Source organism: Chinchilla lanigera, unplaced genomic scaffold (genome assembly GCF_000276665.1).
Source record: "Chinchilla lanigera isolate Chin_1 unplaced genomic scaffold, ChiLan1.0 scaffold00019, whole genome shotgun sequence".
NCBI classification, from domain to species: Eukaryota; Metazoa; Chordata; class Mammalia; order Rodentia; family Chinchillidae; genus Chinchilla; species Chinchilla lanigera.
In genome coordinates, this window is record NW_004955420.1 from 24,618,906 (window position 1) to 24,635,787 (window position 16,882).

Here is a 16,882-nt window from a genome sequence, read left to right on the forward strand (position 1 = left end):
CCCCCTTATCTAGTTAGTTGTGTCAGGTCTGTCCTCTTCTATGGTGCTTGCTTCGGCAGCACATACATTTTCCACTTCTGTGTTTTTCTTATTGAAAGATATTGCTGAAGTATTGTGTAGGTATATATCCAAATGGCCAAATATTTATGAAATATTTATATTGTCTTGAAGATCCTGTAAATCACCATGGACAAATGATGTATCAAAATAAATGGAAGTCACTTCAGTTAAATAAAAGAAAGTCCATTTCAGTTAAATAAATATTTTTTTTTTTTTTGGTACCAGGAATCGAACTCAGGACCTTGCGCTTGCCAGGCAGGCGCTTATGCCACTGAGCTATATGCCTGGCCCCAAATAAATTGTTTAAAGAAAAAAAAATTGTGAGTCTTAATATTATGGCATTTGAGAGCATGGGAAGAAATTGCCCCTTTGAGAGGCGTAGCTTATTCCTACAAATAACAACTTGCCTAGGAGAACACCTTTTGTATGTAAACTAACAAAGTATATGGACTCAACCTGTCATCTCATTCTCATAGGTCATGCTCTTCCTTTTTCCTTGAGCAGTGGTGGCAAACCTAAGGCACACATGCCGCAGTGGGCTGTTTGTATTGTTGAAAACTCTAAAAGGTTTGCCATCACTGTCCTAGGTTGTCCCCATGCTAGATACAAGTCTGGTACTCCCTTTATTCTCTGATGCTGCTTGAGTTACTCAGCTGAGCCAGCTGTAAACTGCTTACTGGGACTTATCCTGCCTTTTCCATGAAAACCCTGAATAAAGCTTTTGCTTAGGCTTCCCCTCTCAGTCATTCCAATGCAGGGCTGGGGATTTAGCTCAGCGGCACAGTGCCTGCCTGGCAAGCGCAAGGTCCTGAGTTTAATTCCCAGTACTGGAAAAAAAACAAAAACAAAAAATGAATGCTTCTCCTGTGTTTCTTTCTCTTGGGAAGTATCAGTGAGTTTTAGCTTTTCAAAGTTGTTTGTTGTACCTCTCTAAATTAAATCCTGGGTGTAAATTTTTAACATGTTGGAAGAATGTAAGCTTTTATATATATAGATATATGTAGATGTCTATATCTGTATGTATCTTACACCTTTAGTTATTTCTGCTCTGGGGCTGTTTTTCAAAGGTAATAACTGCCAACATTTCTTTCTAGCAAAGTCAGATAGGAAGAAGATAGATATCCTTTTTTCTTACTATAGATACACAATCTTTAAAGATAGGTTCACTAGGACCTCTTTCTAGTTATGAGAGCCAAGACAGTTAGGACAGGTATGTCAGTCTTCTTCCTGTCACTGTATCAAAGTGCTTGAGATGATGTACCAAGAAAGAGGCAAGGTGTATTCTGAGTCTTGACGTTTCACTGCAGTCCTCAGTTGGGCCCGTGCTTGGGCCTGTGGCGAGGCAGCGCATGATGTTGTAGGGGAAAGGTAGAGGACTCGGCTCACCTGTGGTGGTTGGGATGCAAAGAAAGAATGGAAGAGTCCCAGCGTTCCCTTAGGTGGCAGCCCCAGGGACAGGGTGAGCGCTACCTAGGCCCTGCCCTGCCTATTTCAACTTCCACTATGGCAGGTTGGGTAACAGGCCTTTCACACATGGGTCTTTGGGACACTTCCCCAGATGATAGCAGCAGGTAGGTACACGGGTGTGGATTTAGAAAGGAAGGTCCACTCCCCGTTTCTCGTTTTCAGACCTTGGCCACAGTGGGATGTTAGGTTCAAATCCAGGCCCAATTCTTTCCCTGTTTTTCTTTACAGACAGTAGGGCATCCAGGTGGATGGTTCAGAACATGCACGGGCTTGCCCGCATGCCTTCCTGGCTTTAGTTTATGACGCTAGGGTCTTTTCTCATTGAAAGTGACCTTGAAAAATCAATTTTACTTAGCTGATTTACTTAGATTTTACTTATTTGCTGTTTCTTAGCTTTCAAGAGGCCTTTCCCCAGACTACCCCCCTATTGGGAACAAGTTTTTCTAAGCTAAATGCAGACTACCAAAGAAGTACCTAACAGCTGGTGCTGAAATGTAGAATTAATTTAACCGATTAAAGCATTAATCATTTTATTATATAATTTCCGCCTATCTTTGGAATGAGGACTCAGAGAAAACTATCTACAGTGTGAGATCTCAATGCTTGCACTCCTAGGGATGGAACCCAGGGCCTTACGTGCATTCAGCAAGCGCTTTGCCGCTGAGTACATCCCCAGCCCTTTGGTGTAGCACAGTGAAGCAGTGTGGACACAGGAAAAGGTGGACCTGGAGGAAACGAAGTATTTAGTAAAGCCTTTCACCAAGGAGACGAGGCCTGACTTCTTCCTGAAACCTGTGGCAGGTGCAGATTCTCTCTCACAGAGAAGGATGAGAGGATCTGCGCAGAAATGGAAACGGGGAAGAGTACGGGGACTGTGACTTGAGCAGGACAGCGGGTGACAGGGAGGAGGTGATTTACTGCAGTGGAGAGTTGGTTTTGTCATAGAGTCCAGAAAATCACAATACATATGCTGGGAAATTTCTCTTTTATAGGATAGGTGGTCTTTAAATTTTTATTTATCATTAGCAAAGCAAAAAGTTGCAGTAAAAATTAAGGCTATATCATACTGCCTTATTTTGTTAGTTTGATTGATGTGTTTTTTTTCTCTTTCAGAAGAATGGTTGAGACCAGTGATGAGAAAGGACAAGCAAGTGTTAGTGCACTGGGGCTTCTACCCAGACAGGTAACAAGTACTAATTATCATTTTAATTGTCTCATTCATAGAGTACAATGAAATAATTGAATACGTGCACAGTGTGTAGTGGTCAGGCCAGGGTTGTGTGTGTGGTCTAACTCAAGGCCTTACACATGCTGGACCAGCGCTTTATCACTGAGCAACACCTCTGAGCCCCTGAAGTCGGGGATTTCTATACCCTTAAACCTTCTGAAGAGCGTATTAATGTATAACACTGTACATGCACTGAGGAGATCTGGGTGATTCTTGTTTCCATCTCTGCATCTTTACCATGTGTTTGCCACCATTGACCTCCTCTTTTCAGGCAGATAATACTAATACATATGCCTTGAGGCAGATTTACATCGATACAATTTTATTCTTTGGCTAGTAATACTTGCTGATTTGTACTATTCTTTTATTAAGTCTTATATTGACTTTTAAAAGTTACTCAAAATAGTTCTTCACTATTGACTACTTATTTTAAGAGTTTAATAAAATGATGTGTTTTTTATGTATTTGCCAAAAGAGTCTTTCAGGTAGGCTGGACATACAGCTTTGTTTCCTCTAAGAAATAAATTTCTTAGGGTGGGTGTGGTCACATGCTTATAATCCCAGCACTCAGAAGGCTGAGGCAGGAGGATCCTTGCAAGTTCGAGACCAGCCTGAGCTACAAAGCTCAAGGCCAGCCTGAACTGCGTAGAGAGATCTTGTCTTAAAAAGGAAAAAAAAAAAAAAAAATTTTTTTTGTGAGCCAGACATGGTGGCATATGCCTGTAATCCCAATACTCAGAGGATGAGGCAGGATGAGGCAGGATGAGGCAGGAGGATCACTGTGAGTTCCAGGCTAGCCTGGACTACATAGTGAATTCAAAGCCAGCCTACAACTACATAATTAGACCCTGTCTCAAAAACCCAAGAAAGAAAAAAAAAATTGTTTTCACCAGGTGTAGCGGCATATGCCTGTAATCCCAGCACTCAGGAGGCTGAAGCAGGAGCATTAATACAGGTTCAGGGCCAGCCATTACTACATAGTGAGACCTTGACTCATAAAAACAAAAGCATAAAACAAAAGAAAGGAATTGTTTTTCCTTTTGTTTATGACTGATTGGTTTTTTCCCCCAAAAAATCGCATGCCAAATTATAAGGCTGAAGATACTTTACGTCTAATAAGTTTTTCTTTTTCTTCCTCCTCCCCTCCTCTTTCTCTTTCACTGCCTTCTCCTGCTGCTCCTTCTCCTCCTTCTCCTTCCTTTTATTTGCATTTATTTTATGCTTAATTTATTCCTGTACTGTTAAGTTTTTGTTTCTTCTGGAATATCTTTTCTTTTGTGCAGCTTCTTTCTCTGTTCAGGAACAGTTTGCTCCTTTTCATTAAGAATCGTCTCAGTGTGGCAGGGGCAGCTCATATATGGGTTAATCCAGCCATGAGCTGTGTAAGTACGGCAGCGCATCTTGGGTGCTTTGTTCACCTGGCTCTGTTCAGTGACCAGAGAATCTATGTCTAAATACTTCAATTCAACATTGCTCTCTGCGTTTTTAAGCATGTGCAGCAATTTAGGCATGGGCCCCTTGCCCTGTGTCCATCCCCAGGGCTTGGCCTGGGCACACCTGCCAGTTCCGCCAGTGCAATGCCGGAATGGCATGCATTGTTTCTTTACAGTAACATCCTGCGGATACTTGGTGGCCTTTCGGCTGTCCATACCCTTGATGGCCTGGGCAGTTTCATTAAAGTGAATACAAAGATTTGAGCCTCTTGACTTGCATGATTTTGTGGGGTTTTCTGGGTCAAGAGAGTAGTGAACCATTTTCACAGGTCACCTCAGGCCACTTACAGGAAGAGGCAGAGCGTTGGTTCCTAGGTCTGCTTGTCAGAAATCGTGGCCCATATTGTTGTTGCTTTCTGTGTTAAAACTGACCTGTTTCCATGTGTGTGGTCTGAATGGAGAACTTGAGGTTAGCGATGGTGGTTGTCCTCATTCAGTATCATACCTACCCAGGTTCACGATGACAGAAACATCCTCAGAGTTCACTTTCCTCAACTTGCAGGAGAGCTGCTTTGGCATTCCATTCATTATGGTCATGCCAAGCAGCTGTCCTCCTCATAGTCCATTTCTCAAGTCTGGTTTGTCTTTTTATGCCTGTATTCACGTCTGAGTTTTCCCATGTTATTCAAAGCAAATCTCAAGTGTGTCATTTTATTTTTTTTTAAGTGTGTCATTTTAATCATAAATGTTTCAGTATGTATTTCTAAAAATTAAGGATTCCATTTTTAAAAAGGGGTAATGTTGTAAATTCTAAACAAAAATAGTAGTTAATGTGAAATACCTGTTCAGTATTGCTATATAAGTGATAAATTTGATTATTGATACTTATTTGAATTACAGGTCAGTTGAAATTCCCATTTCTGATTAACTGGTATATTCCATTACTTTTGATTCAGAAGTTATCCTTCTAATCTACTGACTTTTCTTTGCTTTCTATCTTTTTGGTGTTTTGAAACAAGGTCTTACTATATGACTCAAGGTTACTTTGAACTTGTGATCCTCCTACCTCCCCTATTGAAATATAATCTTGGCAAAACTAAAAACTCCTTTAATATTACACTGGCTGTCATGGGAATGTATTCGTTTGCCCTCTGAATCACTTCGGTGAAAATTCAAATTTATAATGACAAGTTATCTAAGTGTAGTGTTGGTATAATTTTATAATAACGCATTGTAAGACATATTAGCTCGTTTCCTACCCTTTCTCTGTGTATCACATAGGATATTGTAGAGAGCTTAGATCCTGTCTTCTCAAGGGTCTTGTTCACTTTTTAAAAATTTTATATTAAGCATGCCTATTCTCTGATGTCTATACCTAACACCATATTTTCTAATCCAGACTTGGAGAATAAAAGGTTATCATTTTTTTCTCACTGTGATGATCTTTACTTGGTATATGTTATATGAATTATTTTTAAATGGGCATACCTTGAATTCACTGAGTAATTTAGGCTGATCTTGAATTCGAGTTAATCCTCCTGCCTCAGCCTCCCCAGTGCTGGGATTACATGTGTGTGACACCTCGGTTAGCTACTTGGTATACTTACTTAGCAAAGGAACTTCTTCTGATGTGTTTGTTTCTAGAAAAATTATGAGAGTGCTATTAAAAGGCTGATGGCAAATGCGTTTGTATGGACTTGAGAATAGTGGTTATAAGGAAACTGCTACTTGATGTAGATGTCACTTGATTTTGTATTTATTGGTCATAATAGCATTAACTAAAGTTTTATTTGATTGCTAATTTTTTACTTACTTCAGAAATAGTGCTGAATGTGTGTAGTGATTTCTATCAGTGTGTTTGAGTCCATTGGTCAGGGATCTTTGAGCAGGGAGATTTGAGGAGTGAGCGGTATGAATGTTGTGAGGAGCCTTGTAGGAAACAGGAAGTCACATGCTTTAAAGTTCATGAAAGTCTAGTGGCTCGTATTGAAGATGTCACTAGAGCTTGTGAGCCACAGGTGTGAGTGAGGATGGAGAGATGACAAGGAAGTGGTATTAGTGTGGTAGCAGCAGGACCTTGTCTTGAGGCCTTGGTAAGTCACTAGGACTTGACTTCCACTTTGACTGGGTCAGAGCCCTTTTAGGACTTTGAGTAGATTTTGAGATTTGGAGTGTTGTGGTCTGAATTTGTTTTCAAAAAATTACTCTGGTTGTTTGTATGACAAATAGACTCTTGGGAAAGCAGTACAAAAGTAGGGAGATAAGTGAGCAGAACAGGAGGGTAAAAAGAAGATAAAATGTGATATGATCAAAATGTGAAAATGCCACAGTGAAACCCGTGTGGTTTTATATGGTGTTTTGTTGTTGGGACGCAGTACCTGACACCCAGTTTAAAGAAGGGAGGTTTGCTATGGCTCATGGTTGAGGGGGTTCAGTCTGTGGCTGGCTGGCTGTGAGGCAGGGCTGTCATGGCCAGAGTGGGTGGAGGAGCAGCCAGGCCACCTGATGGATGGTGGTTGGGAAGCAGAGTACAGGGGAGGAGCGCCAGCAGAGACACAGCCCCTGAAGGTACAGGCCAGGTGACCCACGCCTTCCAGCACTTGCAGTGTGACGTCAGTGGATTTGTCTGCTGATGAGCATATCACTCCCATGTCCAGGCATCTTTTCAGGGGCCTCTTAATCCCTTACATTGACTATTAAGTTTAATGTCACAAAGCCCAATTTTAAAAAGAGGAAAAATTAATGATTACAAAAGGAGGAAGATTCTGGATGTGTTTTGAAGGTAAAATTTAACAGTTAACAAATTTGCTGATGCTTGATTATAGGTTGTGGTTGAGAGTAAAGTCAGTGATGTTCTCAAGAATTTTGGCTTGCACACCTGCAAAGGAGGACTTGGCATTTATGGAGATGATGTTTGCCAAGAGTACATTGTTGAGCTAGGGTAGTGTTACAATTGAAGTCTGAGTGTGTTAGGTTTGGAGCACCTGTGATGCTGATACATCAAAGAAATGGGTTGGCTATTGGATTTATGACTTGAGAATTCAGAGAAGAGGGCAAATACATGATTTTAAATCATCGTAGAGGTCTGAAGTCATAGGACTGAATGAAGTCGTACAGAGAAGAGTTTTGTTACAAAAACTGAGTCCTGGGACCTGTAAATACTGAGGAGGTTTGAGCTAAAGACTGGACACTGGCACTGGAGACTGGGCAAGAGGCTGGTGACAAGAAAGAAGCAGCTCTGGATGATAGGACCATCCTGAAGGCCGAGCAAAAGGTGCTTTGAAGAAAAGGCTACAACTTTAGAATTAGGTGGACTTGAGGCTTGAGCTTTGATTGAAGCAATATGAAGGGTGTTTTCTGCAAAGAGATTCTCTCAGCAGAGTGATGGCAGGGGTGTCTAGTAACGCACTGTTCGTGTGTGCAAGTAGGGTTTGTCCCCCTTCCTCCCTTTTCTGTCTCTCCTTTCTCGCCCCTCTCCCTACTCTTCCCCCCCTTCTTTCTCTCTTCTCTCCTCGCTCCTCTCTGTCTCTCCTCTGTCTCCTCTCTCTCTCATTTTGAGACAGGGTCTTGCCGTCTAGTTTAGGCTGGTCTTAAACTCATCCCCTGAGTGCTGGGTTACCAGCATGCACCATCATGCCTGACCCAACAGTGTTCTTGGTTAAGTCTTTCACATGAATGCATTTTGATTCCAGTTTGTCTTTGTTTCGTTTACTTTATAGCTATGATACTTGGGTGCATAGTAATGATGTTGATGCTGAAATTGAAGATCCACCAATTCCAGAAAAACCGTGGAAGGTAAATTCGTATTTGTATTCATTCCTCACACCCCCAACCCCCAGTCGTTCTTATGTAGTCCTAATCCCCCTTAATCCTCCTCAGTCATGGCCAAGGCCGTGAAGAGCTTGTCAAACTCTTAGGGGTAATGCCTGCAGTTTTGTTTCCAACAGTCCAAAGCCAGTGCACACTGTGCGTTGGGGTAGTTGAGAGGAGAGCGCAGGTGAACGTGGTCATACGTGTTATTTCGCTGAATTTGTGTTTTGCGTAGTGTTTTGTTTTTCAGGCTATGTAGTCCAGGCTGCCCTTGAACTTGTCCTCCTGCCTCAGCCCACGTGCTGGCATTACAAGCATGCTCCACCACTTCCTGCTACTCTTTTCATTTAAAAAATTTTTTTTTTGTTACTGGGAGTCAAACTCAGGACCTTGGGCTTGCCAGGCAGGTGCTTGTGCTGCTAAGCTATATCCCCGGCCCTGCTCTCTGTTACTCTTTAATTTTTAACATAGGAATAATTTTTGACCTATATAATCAACCCAGATTACTAGTGTGTTTTTTTTAACCTTGTTCAACATATTTCTGTTAGTGAGCTTTGAGAAAAAGCTTTCAATTTCATTTGTGGAAATTGACATTAACAAAAAGTAGTCTTCTTTAGAAAACAGTTTTGTTTGAGATAGAATCTCTTTATAGTGTTAGCTGGCCTCAAACGACCAGCAGTCCTGCCTTAGCCTTCCGAGTTCTGGGTTACACATGTGCCAGTACACCTGGCAGAGTACTTTTAGTTGGAATAATGCATTCTTGCCGGCTTTTTATGATACTGGGGAGTGAACCTAGAGCCTTCACACTGAACTGTGTCCCCAGGCGCTTTTTCTTTTTTTTTTTTTTTTTTTTTGGTTTTTTGAGACAGAGTCTCACCAAGTTGTCTAGGCTGGGGACAAACTTTTCTTTCCCCCTTTTTTGGTGTGGGGAATCCAATCTAGGGTCTTGTACATGTGAAGGAGTTGAGCCATATCCCAGCCCTGTGCCCATATTTGAAATCACTCATGAGGAAGTGTTAAATTTGTTTTTACTTTTCAAAGGTAAAATTCTTAATATGTAAATTTAAGAATTCTCAGCCTATCATCCCAGCACTCTGGGGAGGTGAGGCAGGAGGCTTGGAAGTTGAAGCACAATTTGGGCAATTAAGCAGTAGCCTATCTTTTTAAGGGTGGGGATGCAGGGATCATAGCTCAGTGGAACAACCCTAGGCCATCCCCCCCCAAAAAACCTCATCAGCTATTGGCTTCAGGACCATAGCATTATGCCTGCTTTTAAAGAACCAGTATGAGAATTGTCTACTTGAGTGACATTTCTGTGACTTACATCTGTGCTCTCCATGATTCTTGGATATCAGGTAAAAAAAAAAAGTGCTAGAGAAAAATGAAACAAGTGATGCTGCACTTACTTTGTTTTTAGGAAAATAGACTCCCTTTTTGTAGGAGGAGGGGTGTTGGGAGTTGAGCCCTTGTCTTGTGCGTGCGGAGTGCAGTGCCTGTGAGCTGCATCTCCTGGCCTGCAGTGACTGTTCAGAGCACTGAGTGTACTGAAAACCATCCTGTGGATAGTGGTCTTAAACTCACATTATAGCCCAGGCTGCCCTGTAGCAGTTACAAATCCCTCAGCTCTCTGGTTTTTAAACTTTGTTGGTGATACAAGAAAACAGAACAGAAAATTACCTTGTACATTCTATATGCATTCACAGTTTTTTCATTAGAAACTTAAATAGTTGCTAAATGTGTAACTTGTTACATTGTAAATATTGTTGTATTTTTTGAAATCTGAATATTAGCATTCATACCCATCATTATTTATTTTAAAAATAAATGGACATGTTCTATTTAAAAAGTCAAATATGTTATATGTTTTCTTTTTCTTGAACCTGTATTTCTGTTACAGTGGAATATTATAATTTGTACTTCAAAATCCTAATCTTTGAAATGTAGACAAAATAGGAGCTAACTAACTGTATGCCACTTGTTGGAAAATTTAAAGTGGAGTTACTCCTTTCAATTTCTGTATCATCTTATAAAATAATGTCTGTATATTGTTTTTCTAAAACAATACTGATTGATTGCTATGGCAAAAATAGCGCTAATTTTTTTTTTCTTTTTTCCTTTTTTCCTTTGTTTGTTTTGAGGCAGGGTCTTGCTGTGTAGTTCAGGCTGGCCTTGACTTCATAGTGATCCTCCTGCCTCAGCTTCCTGAGTGCTGGGAACAGGCATCTAGTGCATACCTGGCTCAAGTTGTGAATATTAATACTTACGAAAGTATATAATAAAAAGGGTCACGTATCAGAGCATTCGCTAACTCTGATCACTCGCTGTTTAGCTTAGTCTGTGCCCTTTCAGTCACTGTATCATCATTATTATTATTACTATTATTATTATTATTATTTTGGTATTTTTTCCCAGTACCAGGAGTCAAACTCACGACCTTGCACTTGCCAGGCAGGCGCTGTGCTGCTGAGCTAAATCCCCAGCCCCAATGTATTATTTTTTTTATTTTTTTGTCATTTTGAGACAGGGTCTCGCTATGCAGTTCAGGCTGGCCTTGCGCTCAATTTGTAGCCCAGGCTGGTCTCGAACTTGCAACTATCCTCGTGCCTCAGCCTCCCTGAGCTGGGATTACAGGCGTGCGCCACCACGCCCAGCTCAGTCACTGTTTTAGATGTTGTGATGATCTTTTCTTTACGGTAAATTTACTACAAACATGTATAGGTCTACACGTCCTGTTTTTATTCGGCATTTCTTAAAAGCTTTATCACTGGGTTTTTTTATTTTAAATTTGCTAATAGTAAAAGTGATCTTTGTTTAAATATGTCACAATATATCCATTGTACTGTGAATGAATGTGTGGTTTTCAACTTCAGGATATTAGGAACAATGCTACTATAAACTCCTTTGAGCATATTGTTTGCTCTGTTACATTGTCAGAATGAAATACCTCAGTTAGAGAGAAGACAAACATTCACTTTTTAAAAACAAAGCCGGGGCTGGGAATATAGCTCAGTAGCACAAGTGCCAAGTGGCAAATGGCAAGAAAAAGGCCCTTAGTTCAGTTCCTGGTATGAAAAAAAATAAAAAATAAACAATGTCATACTGTTTTCCAAATAGTTACAAAAACTATTTTGCTGTGGCTATGTTTTCTGGTTGTTCTGTATCCTGGCCATTCTATATTAGATGAATATAGGATCTTACTGAAAACTTAATTTGTATTTCTTATATTCCCATCATTTTTTTCATGAGTTGTCTGACCTTATGGGTTTTGATATTCTGCATCCTAACTATTGTTAGTTACATGTGTTAAAAATGTTTTCCTAAGCTGGGTGTGGTGGCGCATATCTGTAATCCCAGCACTTGGGAGGCTGAAGCAGGAGGATTGTTGCAAATTCAAGACCAGCCTTGGCAACAAAGTGAAGTGTCAAGGCTGGTCTGAACTGCATAGCAAGACCCTGTATCAAAAAGAAAAAAAAAAGTTTTTTCTAGTAGTTTGTCTGTGTGTTTTCTAGTCTTGTTGTCATTAAGGTATTCTAAATTATCTTCTAAAAGATCTTTAGTTTTATATATATATAGTCTTTAATCCATCTGTTATTATAATAATAGTACAGTGATTTTTTTTAAAATTTATATTAGGGATTGAACATGGGACCTTGTGCATGGTAGGCAGGTACTCTGCCACTGAGCTATACCCTTGATCTTTGGAATTAATTTCTTCATAATTGTATGTAGAAAAAATACTACTTTCCATGGGCTGCTATATCACTTATGTCATGAAGAAAAATGTTGAAGTTGGGTTCTTCTCTCGGGTGTTCTAATGAAAAAATAATAAGAGCTTGGACAGAATTCAGTGCTAATCTAAGTTTCACTCCTACTTAGGTGTGTAAGCAGCTTACTGAAACTCTGCTTTCGTGCATTGTTTGGGAACGCTGGAGATTAATACCTCCATTGCTTCACCATGCTCAGGAGGATTAAAGGGGATCATATACATCAGGCATTTAGCATAGTACATGGCACAGTTAACAGTCACTGGCTTGGGTTTTTTTTTTGAGAGTCTTGGTATGTGGTTCAGGCTGGCCTTGAGCTCAGTGTGTAGCCCATGCTGACCTTGAACTCAGAGTGAGCCTCCTATCTCAGCCTCCTGAGTGCTGGGATACAGGTGTATACCACCATGCCCAGCCTTTGTACTGTTTTAAAATACTTTTTCAAAACAGTTTTGGATAGTTAAAAGATATGAACTGTATGTATTCATTCAATTCTTTTTTAATTTTTTTGGACAGTTTTATGTACTTTGGAAAACATACTGTTAGACATTTTTTAACATTACCCTTTTCTTTCTGTTTTTTTTTTTTTTTTTGGTTCCGGGAATTGAACCCAGGACCTGTCACTTGCCAGGCAGGTGCTGTACTGATGAGCTACATCCCCTGCCCACCCTTTTTTTAATAGTCATATTTCATTAGCTTGAGGCCTCTCATACGGTTTACTCATGCCATTTGTATACTCAGGAGATTGGTTAGTTTTATAAGGTCTTATTTTTTCTCTGGCAGCATGTTGTGTGTTTGTGTGCATTACTTCAGTTTGTAAGTGAGAGGAGGCATGGAGGCAGATAGGTGCCATTGGGATAAGGGAAAAGGGTTATCTTGAATTACCAATTTAATAGTCCTTTCCTTATTTTTAAAAACATGGGGCAGTAGGGATCCTAGATTGACAAAATATTTTCCTGAAGTCCATGTTGTCTTCTAGTGACTGTCACATCTTGTTCCGGGTGTTCTAGGAAGGCTTTGTAATTGTGCTTCCTATAGTTGTAGCTCCTATGAGAATATTTACTAGTTCTTGGCAAGGCATATTAATGTTTAGAGTACTTTTACACAGGGAATAATTATTTAGTGCCAAATTGTACTTGTGCCCCTTTGAATACGTTGGGGAAGATGGACTATTAGGCTAGTACTCTGGCTTAAATACCTGTGTCTGTGTGTATTATGTGCAACAGCCAGTGGACCCTTAAATTATTTTTGTTTTTTAATTAATAATTAATTGAGACAGGGTCTTGCTGTGTAATTCAGGTTGGCCTTGTAACTCACTGTTTAGTCCAGGCTGGCCTCAAAGCTCATGACATTCCCTCTGCCTCAGCCTCCCTTGGGCGTTCACTAATTTGCCTAGACTGGCCTCGAAGTTGTGATCCTTGTGCCTCAGCCTCTCAAGTAGCTGGGATTATAGGCTTGCGTAAGCACTGCTTATAGGTCTCCATTTTATTAGTTTTCTCTCAGAAATACCAACTCAAACAAGAGAAGCAGTGGAAGGAATGGGAAGAAGCCAGGGCCTGACCTCACTCACAGAACCCCATGTGTAGTTGCAAGGAGGAAGTGTCAGGTCTCTTGTTGGGGCACTGTTGATTGCTGTTAGAGTGTTAATGGGGCCAAGGACATAACTCAACGGCGCAGCACCTGCCTGTTAAGCGCGAGGTTGTGAGTTTGACTCCTGGTACCAAAAAAACTCCCCAAAACCGAACACTTTGGAGTGTTGATTGCCTGACTTTAGAAACAGCCTTAGTGCTTAGAGCAGTGACTGTTTTGGCTTTGCTGTTGAGTTTCTTTCTTAATCAGTTAAAGAAATGGAATAAAAATTAGAATAGGCAGCTGTGTGTGGTGGAGCACACTTGTCACCCCCGCACTCTGGAGGCAGAGGCAGGGGGGATCAGGTTTGAGGCCAGCCTGAACTACATAGTGAGACCCTGTCTACAAAAACAAAAAATAGAAAAGGTAAGTTGCACCTCACATATATATTATTAGTAGTGTATTCTTCACCCATTTTTTGTAACTAAGACTTTGAAAGTAGCCATCTTTTTTATTCTGAGTACTTTAAAAGCTTGAGTGATTTTATTATTTATGTAGATACTCATGCTTTGATGTGGCTTTAGGTTCATGTGAAATGGATTTTGGATACTGACGTTTTCAATGAATGGATGAATGAAGAAGATTACGAAGTGGATGAGAACAGGAAGCCAGTGAGTTTTCGTCAGCGAATTTCAACGAAGAATGAAGAGGTATTTCTTTGAAAGCCATTTCTCACTACTAGGTGTTTTCTTATGAGATCATCACTGATAAACTCACATACACACCAGCTTTAATCAGCCGTTGGGTACATGAACAAGTTCCTGAGAGCCCATAACAAACAACCGTGTCCCAAGGGACAGCCCCCACCCCCAATAGGTGTAGAAACCTTAAAGGATCGTTAGGATTTAAAGTAGCTTATGAAGTGTGGCAGTGTCACAGCTGATTTTATTTTCTGGATCTGTATTTTCATTTTCTATTCCAAATACCTTCCAATGTATTTCACATGTATTCCAGATAGCATAATAATATTCTGATTTTCCTTGGGAAAAAAATCATTTACTATCTTTTAATAATTTTGTACTAACAGTGCCTTGTGTATTAACAGCTTACAGCATTAAAGGCCTCAGGTTTAAAAGTTAACTCCTTTCTGAGTGTTAGATATTTAACATTTAATCCTCTTAAGTCCTGGAGCTGGGCATGGTAGTGCACACCTATAGTCCCAGCACTTGGGAGGCTGAGGCAGGAGGATCACCATGAATTTGAGGCCACCTTGGGCTACGTAATGAGAAGCCCTGTCTCAAACAAAAAAAGACATCTAAGCAGTTAAATATTTGCCCATAGTTTCTTAGCAGTCACAGCTGTAACTTAGGTGTGTCATTTGGAGAAGCCTGTTGATGTTGGGTTTGTGACAGCCCAACAGAGACCTATGATTATGAATTTTCTCTGTGAATACTAGATTTATTTTGCTTTTCATTTTTTAGTTTTTTGAAAAACCCTTGAGGCAGGTTATTTTTGTTTCTTAATGTAGAAAATAATAGATCTTTCATTCCTTTGGCAGCCCTGTGACTTTTTCTACTAAAACTTCTTTGTTCCACTATATATTTTTTTTATTTTAAAGAAAAATATTTTGAGGCTTGTGTTTTTCATAGTCTTTGCATTTGAAATTCTTATTTCCTTGGGAATTTGACTCGATACATTCCTTTTCTTTAGTGCATGTTTGTAGTCCTTGATGTTTCCATTGCTCTTACAGGATAGGTACATGTACCTAGCATATCTTACTTCTTTTTCTTTCTCTTCCCATCCTTTCCCCATTCTTCTCCTTCCCTCTGTCCTAAATCTGTTCCCAACTTTTTTTAATTCAGGTTTGTGACACACAATTTACATTCACTGTGGGTAATTGGTACATGTCCCAGATCCTTTCACTTCCCACAGTGGATAGGCTTAGATCCCCCGACCTTCAAGTCTGTGTGTGCGTGCCATGGGGGCAGCGGTGCTGGGGATGGAACCCTGCACTTCATAGACACTGTCCAAGTACTCCACCACTGAGCTACCCTTGTAGCCCAGAATAGTTTCTGTAGTGGTACATTTTTACAGGATCGTTTAGCCTTGCTTTTTAATTCCTTGAATGTTTTGCTGTCTGGAAGAGCCAGATGTGAACCCTAACCATTTTGCACTGTGCATGGTCTGGCTGTGTCTTGGTGATAGCGGGAGTCCGGTTGCTCTGGGGCCCTGCTGAGAGTTCCCTTGATGTGTCAGGAGCACAGCAGTCTCTTCTTGCCTAGTGGTCTTGCATGCTTAGTTTTGTTCCTTTCATTTGCTCTCCCTGAGTGGATTTGTGGAACCTGAGGCAGTAGAAAAGTCGGCCGATACTTATTTCCATTTACTTCTTCCCAGCCAGTCAGAAGTCCAGAGAGAAGAGATCGAAAAGCAGCAGCTAATGCTCGGAAGAGGAAACATTCGCCTTCTCCTCCCCCGCCCACACCCACAGAATCTCGGAAGAAAAGTGGCAAAAAGGGGTAAGAGCTGCAGCATGACTGAGAAGGCAGCAAAGCCTCCCAGGGACTTTGAGACTTTGGCATTTACTTTGGAAGTTTTGCTGACTTACTTTCGTCAGACTTTGATTTGTTGCAGAGTCTTACTTTGATGACTTGTACTTCTGGAGTATTTTCTTCCCCGCATTTTATGTCGTATTTATCCAAAGGCACCTTGACTACTACTTTTTTTTATAGGTCAGTGTGTATTGACAAAAGTTTCAGAAGTCATATTCACTGTAGTAAATGTGTTTCTGTGGTGTGCAGTCTGATCAAACTGACTCAAGTAGAACCTGTAGCTATTTCATGTTCTGCACAGTGCAGCGGTGTAGTCTTTGTTCAGACCAGTACACTTGTGTTTCATGAGCCTTGCTGGAGTGAGGATTGTGGTTTCTCCTGAAGGTGTTACCGTAGGACTTAAGTGAGACTTACTAAAACACTTGGATGCTGGGTGTGGTGGAGCATGTCTGTAATCCAAGCACTCAGCAGGCTGAGGCAGGAAGATCATTGCAAGTTAGAGACCAACCTGGGCTACAAAGTGAGCTGGAGGCTAGCCTGAACTGCATAGTGAGGCTCTGTTTCAAAAAGACAAAAAATAAAATGCTTGTGCATGCCTGATCTGAAGTGAATAAATATCACTTATTAGAGATAGATTATACTTAGTAATTTATTATTACATATTAAATAGATACTTGAAAATTTCAGGTTTGTCTGGTTTGAAATACTTTTATGTAATTTTGCAAAGGTCACCAGGTGTGGTGGCACACACTCAGGAGGCTGAGGCAGGAGAATTGCCAGAAGTTCAAGGCCAGCATCTACTGTGTAGGGAGACACTGTCTCAAAAAACATACAAAGAAAATTGCAAAGGTTGTGGTTTTGTTTTAGAAAACGAGAGTTTGGAAGAATTGGTTGTTTTTCTGTAAGCATGGATTGAGAAATTTATTCTTATATGATAGTAAATTTTCATTTCTGGCTGGCTGGACTATAAAGATCTACTTGGCACCTTGTATCCAGTTAGCTTCC

The 16,882-nt window shown here is 40.5% G+C and overlaps 1 protein-coding gene across 2 annotated transcripts in view; it reads left to right on the forward strand.

The window, feature by feature from the left end:
• The window catches only part of Smarcc1 (SWI/SNF related, matrix associated, actin dependent regulator of chromatin, subfamily c, member 1), a gene marked incomplete at its 5' end in the record, with an annotated part of 135,052 nt that overhangs the window by 24,849 nt on the left and 93,321 nt on the right, over window positions 1-16,882 (forward strand). For both annotated transcript variants that reach the window (XM_013513379.1, XM_013513380.1), the window contains 4 exon segments: window positions 2,641-2,710; window positions 7,908-7,983; window positions 13,913-14,038; window positions 15,723-15,844. In XM_013513379.1, the coding sequence (XP_013368833.1) occupies window positions 2,641-2,710; window positions 7,908-7,983; window positions 13,913-14,038; window positions 15,723-15,844 (394 nt within the window).